General features: G+C 46.9%; 1 protein-coding gene across 1 annotated transcript; it reads right to left on the minus strand.

Annotated features, from left to right (window-relative positions):
- Positions 1-7,916: 7,916 nt before the first annotated feature.
- Positions 7,917-8,468, minus strand: LOC130830423 (zinc finger protein 706-like). Its single transcript, XM_057697626.1, has one exon. The coding sequence runs from the start codon at positions 8,463-8,465 to the stop codon at positions 8,235-8,237; it is 231 nt and encodes a 76-aa protein (XP_057553609.1). The 5' UTR covers positions 8,466-8,468; the 3' UTR covers positions 7,917-8,234.
- Between the last annotated feature and the right edge of the window lie 734 nt (positions 8,469-9,202).

Consider the following 9,202-nt stretch of genomic DNA (forward strand, 5'->3'; position numbering starts at 1 on the left):
GTTTAAGGAACACATAAATTTAGCAAGAAAAAGGGAAAGCAACCACTACCACCGATTCACCACTGTTACAGTGTGGAGGACGGGTCATGGGTCTCCTGGGTGGTTCGACAGGACACGTGTCAGAATCAGGATGCTACAGTGCCAAAGAAGCTACTTCTGGACTTCCCTGGTGGTGCAGTGGTTAAGAATCCGCCTGCCAATGCAGGGGACACAGGTTCGATCCCCGGTCTGGGAAGATTCCACATGCCGTGGAGCAACTTAGCCCGTGCACCACAACTGAAGCTCATGCACCTAGAGCCCGTGCTCCACAACAAGAGAAGCCACGGCAATGAGAAGCCCACACACTGCAACGAAGAGTAGCCCCCGCTCACCACAACTAGAGAAAGTCTACGCGCAGCAGCAGAGACCCAACGCAGCCAAAAACAAATAAATAAATAATAAATCCTTTTTTTTTCTTAAAAAAAAAAAAAGCTACTTCTATTAAAACCTATTTATTTCCATAGTCTTCGTGGACAGGTTTATTTCACATATGCAACCCAGCCCAAATCAAGACACTCATGGCCCTCCTCCTAGAACCATGATCACCCAAACCCAAATATGTGCAGAAACAGAAGCAGGACGAAGCCCCTGGCACCTGATCACCAGCACCGCTTCCAAGGCTGCAAAAGTCCCAGTTGTGTCCCTCCCGGTTCCACCCCTGCCACGCAGGGTGCTGACCAGTGAAACCCTCTGACCTGAGCTTTGCACTATGGATTCGGAGCCAGACATCTTACACTGATCCCACTGCAAACTGTTGGCTGGACAGTCTCTGTTGCTACTCATATCAATTTAAGGGATGCCGAGAATGAGCTCTGAATCATCTATTCATCTGTTCAAGAACATCTGTTGAGCACCTACTGTGTGCCAGGCAGTGGGCCAGATGAGAACATACACTTGTTTTTTTGGTTTTTTGGTTTTGTTTTGTTTTGTTGAGGACTTTTATTGCGATACAGTTAACATACAATAAACTGCATATATTTAGAGTGTACAATTTGGTATCCCACTCTCCCAATTCATTCCCTCCCAACCTTCCCCGCTTTCCCCACTTGGTGTCCGTATGTTTGTTCTCCACATCTGTGTCTCTATTTCTGCCTTGCAAACCGATCAATTTGTACCATTTTTCTATATTCCACCTATATGTGTTAATATACGATATTTGTTTTTCTCTTTCTGACTGACTTCACTCTGTATGACAGTCTCTAGGTCCATCCAGGTCTCTAGAAATGTTCCAGTTTCATTGCTTTTTACAGCTGAGTAATATTCCATTTTATATATGTACCATATCTTTTTCTTTCTTTTTTTTATTATTTTTTTGGGGGTACACCAAGTTCAATCATCTGTTTTTATACACATATCCCCTTATTCCCTCCCTTCCTTGACTCCCCCCCCCTCGAGTCCCCCCCACCCTCCCCGCCCCATATATATGTACCATATCTTTTTTATCCATTCATCTATTGATAGACATTTAGGTTGCTTCCATGTCCTGGCTATTGTAAATAGTGCTGCAATGAACATTGGAGTGCATGTGTCTTTTTGAATTATGGTGGGGAATATACACTTGTGAATAAATCAGATACAGTTCTTGTATTCGTGGTGTCTAAGGTCTAGTGGGAAACATAAGTAATGAAACAAGCAAACAAATGTGAGTTTATGTGTATATATATAAAATATATCTAAATACAACTGATTTGTTCTCAGAAGGAAATACATGGGGTCCGGTTGAATGATGGCATTTATCTCTCCCACTGATGTTGGACTTTGGGCAGCACCCCCTCACCCCGCAATCCCATCCCTTTCTGCCATGAACAGGGCAGTGGGGAACGGGGCGGGGGTGGGGGGTTCAAGGTTCAAGAGGGTGTCTCTGGGGAAATGACTTGAGGTCAAGTCCTAGAGGAGGGGAAGGAGAGAGTCAGCACAGGTGAGAGGTGGGGGAGGAGGGGCCAGGTGCAGAAGCCACGTGAGGTGGGCCAGGTTGGATGGAGGAGGAGAGTGACTCAAGATGCACCTGGAGAGATGACATCGGGCCAGCCTTTGCAGGTGGTGATAAGCAGCTTTGCATTCATTCTAAGTAGATGGAGGGCTACTGAATCATTTTAAGCAGTGGATGGACATGATGTGACTTAGGTTTTAAGACACTGTCCTGCGGTAAGTTGATTGCAAGTGGGCAAGAGGGTAAGCTATTGCTGTATTTCAGGTAAGACATATATTCCTTAAATGAGGACGGTGGGGCAGGAGAGAAGTGGATAGAACTGACAAGCGTTGCTAATGGGATGAGAAAAGAAGGGAAACAGGGTGGCTTTCAGATTTCTGGTTTAAGCAAATGCCAGTGCCAGTTAGGGAGAGAGGGACAACTAGAAGTGAACAGACTGGAGTAGCAAACATTAAAGAGAACAGTTTAGATAGTGTTTTTCATCTTCTAAAGAATACCTCTTCTCTTGTAGTCAATTAATCAGTCTGGTAGTTGTTGAATTAGTTCATCATGCATTGAGCTCTTCACATTTACTTTGACCACATATTTTTTCAAAGATGATTTGAAAGGACTTGCATTAAAAGTCACAAGTACAAAAAAACTACTGAAAAGGGGTGTGTGTGTGTGTGTGTGTGTGTGTGTGTGTGTGTGTGTGTAAGTACAAGAGCCAAGCAACAAAAGAATGGAAATAATCATATTCAAGTCTTAATTCTAAAAGAAGCTGCTCTGATTGCAAGCACAACACTTAGCTCTGAGCTTCCCAGCAGCCAAAGAGAAAGGGGAAAGGTGAGTTTTATAGAGGTCATTGTCTAATGACAGGAAGCATGCTGGCTTATGTGGAGAAATGAAACTATGCTTATTCTCTAAAGCATTCTTCTCACTACATAGCTTCTCTAAGGGCCAGTGATCAATATGGTAAAAAAATTTTGTCAATAACATTTTTTTTTTGCTGTGCCCCACAGCATGCAGGATCTTCGTTCCCCCACCAGAGATGGAACCCACGCCCCCTGCAGTGGAAGCGAGGAGTCTTACCGACTGGACCACCAGGGAAGTCCTCAATAACAAGTTAACACAAAATACAAAGACCTGCTATATAAAAGCTAAAAGACAGCCCAAATGTGCAGTAGAATGAGCCCCGGGGGCACGGGTCAAGGGCATGGGTCTTTGGTTTTGTTTTTAATGGTGTCACTGCGATGGTTATTTTGGTATCCACTGATTTACCTATGGTTTCTTTTGTCTTAGGATGTACATCTTTTGTGAGTCTCTCTCTGAAGATGTGTGTGTGAGTGTGTGTGTACCTTTTGAGAGTCAGCTGCAGAATTTCTAAGATGTTTTAATAAACCTCTCACACTCCGCCTCCCCTTCCCCACCAGGAAAATTCTAGCTTCACTTGCTTTGGGAGATTAAGCCTCACACAAGTTTCCAGAACTTTTCCATGTCACAAGGGAACTAAACAAAGACGCATGAACTCCTTCGTTTCTTTGCTCAGCTGACCCCCCACCCGGACAGCCAGGGAGCCCCCTCCTACATCACAACCTACTTCTTGGGGGACCCCGGGTACTGTGAGCTCCTCGGGGGCAGCCTGAACCAGATTCCGTTCTCGATGTCCCGAGGCTGGGAGGAAGAAGAGCCCCCCTGGCTGAGCTGGACGCACACACAGGAAGTGCCTGGGATGGCCAAGCCCCCGGCACCCCGAACTCACCCCTCCTGGGCGGCTTCACATCGGCTCATGGCCCTTCATGGGTCTGCACTGGGGTACGGCGGCGCCCCGCTCCCTCCTCTTCCCTCCTCGGAAGTGGTCGCGAGCCGCGGCGGCCCTGGAGCCTCAGTGGCCTGCAGATGGCCCTGCAGCGCGCGGCCGGGATGAATAATTGACTCATTGAGGCGGCGGAATGGAATTACCGCTGCGCTTCGGGTCCCCGCAGCCCACACCTGTCCCCACCCCCCGGCCGCCACCCTGGGGACGGGCGCCCTCTTCCCAAGACGCCCTTGCCAGCTCTGCAAAGTGCACGGCCTTCTGGCTGGGAACATATTTGCATACTGCATTTCAGGTTCAAAGTTGTAGGCAGAACACGGAGGCTTACTGCGCACAACCTGGAGAGAGGGGTATGAAAACGCCCCCCAACCCCAGGGAGGGCCGAGGGACAGCCCCAGCCCCATCTGCGGGGCCTGGGGCTGTCCTCTGGGGTGGAGGGAGCCCCAGCTCCCAAACTGAGGTGCTCAGAGAGCGGCTGGCTGCTCCTCTATTCTCTGCTTTTTTTCAAAGAAGTTTCTTAGATGTGGACCATTTTCAAAGTCTTTACTGAATTTGTTATAATATTGCCTCTGTTTTATGTTTCGGTTTTTGGCCGAGAGGCATGTGGGATCTTAGCTCCCTGACCAGGGATGGAACTCTTACCCTCTGCATGGAAAGGGGAAGTCTTAACCACTGGACCACCAGGGAAGTCCCTTTCATCCGTTTTCTCCCAGCAGGTATTCATTGAGCATCTACTATGCCAGGGTTGTGCTGGGAGGGGGGAGGATACAGCCCTGACCAAAACAAGTCCCTGCTGTCATGGAGCCTCCATCTGGTGGGGAGGGGAGACAGACAATAAAGAAATAACACAGTGGGGGGGGGGGGGGTGATGATAAGAGCTATTACCCAGAAAGGGCAGGGAGAGTGATGGGAAGTCATTCAAGATGCTGAAGAGGTGCTTTGCTCTAGCTCTGCTTAGATTCTCACTGTCATTGACTATTATTTGCTGTTAGGACTTGTCAAGCATTACGATAAGTGCTTTAGCATTTTTGCTTTATGTAATTGTCACAACAACCTAATGACACGAATCTTATTGTGCCCATTTTACAGGAGAGGAAATTGAGGCAATGGGTCCCAAGACCACACAGCTAGTGGATAGTCAAGTGGGGACTTGAATATATATATTTAAACACACACACACATAGGTATGTTTCCCCCTCCTTTCCAAATGTGCGATGAGGCCAAAAATAACCTAATATGCATAAAAGTGTTTTGAAAAGCAAGGGAACACCCCCATTACATTGTGTGTCTCCTAGTTCTTGCCTAAATTCCTAGTTGATTCCTAAATTGGGACAATTTACTAGGTGAGGAAACTAAATCGCCCAAGGGTCCCCACGCTGCCAGCAGACAGGTGGCCTGTGTCACCAGTTCTGCTGACTATGCTGAGCTCACCTGCTCTTGCTGTGATGCTAGTGGCCAGGAATCCAATGAGTGACACTCGAGAAGACAGAGGTCACACCAGCTCCTGGCTCCTGCCAACCAGGTTTCCATTACAAGGCCTACCAGCCGGGTGGGCGGTGGGTGCCCTCCAGGAACCCGTGGGAGGCAGGCAGGATCACACCATGCCCTGCTCAGGTCCTCACACTGGGTCCTACTCTGCTTCCATCCACCTCTATTCGTGAGATGGGCAGCACTAGGGACGATGGCCTTTTCCTGATTCAGGGGAGCTGGGGAATCAAGCCCCTCGGTGCAGAACCAGGGGTCAGCCGAGACGCCAGAGCACCTCGACCCCATCCACGGGGCAGGTAAGGCTGGATTCCTGGGGCCCTAGAAATCTTAGCCCACTGAGGTTAGAACAAGGTTCTCCCAGGCCCCAGGATGTTATCCTTGCCCTCCCCCCCTCCCCCAACCCTGACTGTTTCCACAGGAGGATTAAGATGGGTTGGAATTGGGATTTGGAAAGGGCAGCACATTCGAAGCTGGGGAGAATTTGGACTTTCTTGTACATTAACCACAGGCAGCCATCCCCTCCCCGCTGCAGTGCACGCTCAGACGCCCCGTAAGCCCAAAGAAAATTTCCCCGTGTTTTCTCCAAATATGCCGTGGACTTTGGAATGAACTCTTACTCCTCCTTCCTGCTGACCCGACTGCAAATCAGCTTTTGATGGGGTTGGACAGTCTGGGGAGATGGGCAGCGATCACGCTGAAATATGATGACAGGGGCAAGACTGTAAGGACATCCTCGAAGAAAGACATGTGCGTGCAGCAGCCATGTGAAAACAATTAGGACAATAAATTTACTAATTGCTGAAAGTAACTTAATAACAAAACCACAATGCTCTCCGCTATTAATCCTGGCTACCGGGGCGGGTGCCAATTGCGTTTTGCTTGCTGGGGGGATTGTAAGTATCAGGCCAGCGCCGCAGTGTTTGTGGATATCAAGCGAAAAACTTGCATGGCTTTTGGTAATTGAAAAGTAAACGACTCTCCAACCTCAAACCAATTCAGGGGGCCCTAGGGGTTTGAGGTATTTCTTAAACCTATGCAGAGAGAGAAAGGAAGGAAGGGGGGCCCTCTCGCCTGCTATGACTCTCTGTTCCTATTCTGCACCTTTTGCACTTTCTCCATCTAAACTAGAGTGATGGGAGTTGCTTAGGTTTTGGAGGCTTGGGAATTGATTTTTAACGAGTGGAGGTTCAGATGCCATATTTTAAAGAGGATTTTGGAGTTTTATGTTTGAATGGGTAGGTACAAGGTAACAAGTAGGTTCAGAGATCCATTCTTGGGTTGGGTAAAGGGTCTCTGGGTCCCCATGTCTTTTGGGGGCTGCTCATTCCCGATGATTCCTCATCAGACATTAGGTACTGTGCCCTGGTATCAAGAGTAAATGCAGTACATTTGGAGCAGAGAAGACCCTTCTTCCCACAGAAGATCAAAGACAACCATTAAATATATCACCTTCAACCACTCACCAAAACACAAAGGACCGCAAGGTCTCTAAGCAGATGGGCTCTTTGAGCCTACATTTCTCTTAAAGTTGCCCAAGTCTTCAAGGATTTGGGGTCATTCAAGCTTCACTTTTTTTCTTTCTGAAATATTCAGAAAAAAGAGGCCGAAGTGTTTTTTTTTTTGAAATACGTTTGTATCTACCTCCACTCTGTGTTTGACCACATGTCAAGGGGAATTTGCATTTACAAAAGTTGGGGGTTCCGTTGGTACTTTTTTTGTGATGTTTTTATCATTGCAATGAGCAGGTTAACTATTTTTGTTCCAATTAAAATGATAATAGCCTGAAGTTTCAGAGTTTTAAAGACCAAGTATGCTTTTGCTAGAACATCCCCAAGAGATGTCTGGATGGCTGTTGGGAGGCTGAGTGGAGGAGGGGTGGGTGGGGGTGCCTTGAGCTCTTCTGACACAACCCACCTCACTGAGAATGATCAGTTTCCTCAAGCCCTTAAGCCCTGCCTCTAGCTGCAAGAGGGAGGGCCGGTGGGGCTGGACTAAACAGGTTCCCCTGACCAGCTGCCTTCCAGGAAAGTCCAGGGTTATAACCTTGGACTTATTAAAAGTTTGGAGAAAAATAGTATCTCTGAGGCCATCCAACCTCCAGCTCTTCTGAAGTTTGTTCTTGGGCTCTAGAGCGCAGGCCCAGTAGTTGTGGCACACAGGCTTAGTTGCTCTGTGGCATGTGGGATCTTCCCGGACCAGGACTCGAGCCCGTGTCCCCTGCATTGGTAGGCAGATTCTTAACCACTGTGCCACCAGAGAAGCCCTCATTGGCCCACTTCTTTTGAAGAAGTAAGAAAACAGTTTCTCAGGTCCCATCTTCCAGTCTGCTGGAGCATTTCCAGGGGAGCTGGAGAAAAGCTGTGTCTGCTGAGTCTTTGAGTCAGCGCTACTGTCCTGTAACATTTCTTTCAGGTTTCATTGCTTGGAAGAGCTGTGCTTATTCTGAGCAACTGGTTTATTCTTTTTTATCGCTAGACTCTGGTGCTTGTAACTAATCCTGTTATATTTTGGGGTTGACTACAGCAATTCCAGATTCAAATCCACCCCTAGCAAGATGGATGAGATCTTCCTTTGCTCATGTGCTTTATGTTCATCACCTAATTTCTGCCTTTGTCTCCCCTCAGTCACACTTTCCTTAAAATATGCATTTGGCTTTTTTTTTTCATGTTGTAAAATCAAAGTACTACTTTATTAAATGAGTTGTTTTACACCATATGAACATCAATATAATTACAATTGTAAAAAAACTTTTTATAAAAACGATGGACTGATTTTCAGATTTCCAAATCAGAGTCAACTGTACATTTACACAGAATTGTCTTTGCATGAAGCCCAAAAGGGAACAGCATAAAAATGAGTGTTTCTGTAGCCCCTTTGTTTTTGCTGATCAACAGTTTGTTAGAAAAGCAGCTGCAGGTTTGTTACCTAAGGTCTGAGGCAGTAGAAGAGTCAAAGGTGTCACGAATTCACCTGTGAACAACTTTATGCCTGAACATCAGCTAATTCTGGAGGAAGTGGAGTCTTGGGATGCTTGCTCTCAAAGTGCTGCTTGAAGGTCTTAGGGTCTGGCATTTGTGTCCTACAGACAGTGCAGGTATATATTAAGGCAGCTTTAGCAGCAGCCTTTTGGTCATGTCCTTGTTTCTTCTTTTGTCCAGCTTGCTTTTGGGCATTTTTCTGCTGAGACTGAATCTTCTGCTGTCCACGAGCCATATCACGTGCTCGCGCACGCCGCGCAGCTCTGCCAGTTGCCCCAGCGCCGCCTGCTCTGGCTTTTTTTTTAATATGAAAAATTTCAAACATGCACAAGAAAAGCAAGTGTACTGTAATGAACGCCCCTGTATCCATCACCAGGCTTCAATAATTTTCAACTTAGAGTCAATCTTTAATAGTTGTTTTTCCTCTTATTGGAGTTTTGAATCTTTGTAAGTCCCTCAAGTCCTTTTTCTAATGAGCTGGAAAGTACATTCTAAATCGCCACAGTAAATCAGTGGTTCTCATATGGAGATGGTTTTGTACCTCCCCCCACCGCTTGTCCCCCTTTGATGACACTTGGAAATATGTGGGGACATTGTGGTTGTCACAACTGGGCAGAGGACAGTGTTGCATTGACATCTAGCGTGTAGACTTGGGGATACACAGGCTGGCACCCACAGCAGAGCGATCTGGCCCCTGTTGCCACGGTTGAGAAACTTTGTGCTAAATGAAGAATGTTTTTCAAGCTAGAATAGTCCGAGGGAGTTGAGTTTGAATAAGGCAAAATTTGTGTTTTCAAGTTGAAAACTATTCTATATACCGTAGGTTTGGTGGTTTATCACTCATTCATACTACGTATGCTAGAACACCAGTGAGAAACTGGTTCACAGTGGTTATGTCGGGGTGGGGAGGAGCTGGGCGGCTGGAGAATGGGGCAGGATAAAGACTTGCTTTTTTGCCACATCAATGCATCT

The sequence above is a fragment of the Hippopotamus amphibius genome, chromosome 10 (assembly GCF_030028045.1).
Source record: "Hippopotamus amphibius kiboko isolate mHipAmp2 chromosome 10, mHipAmp2.hap2, whole genome shotgun sequence".
NCBI lineage: Eukaryota > Metazoa > Chordata > Mammalia > Artiodactyla > Hippopotamidae > Hippopotamus > Hippopotamus amphibius.

What these genes read in the sequence shown, in the direction of transcription:
- LOC130830423 (XM_057697626.1), bottom strand. Translation starts at nt 8,465, where the DNA reads ATGGCTCGTGGACAGCAGAAGATTCAGTCTCAGCAGAAAAATGCCCAA.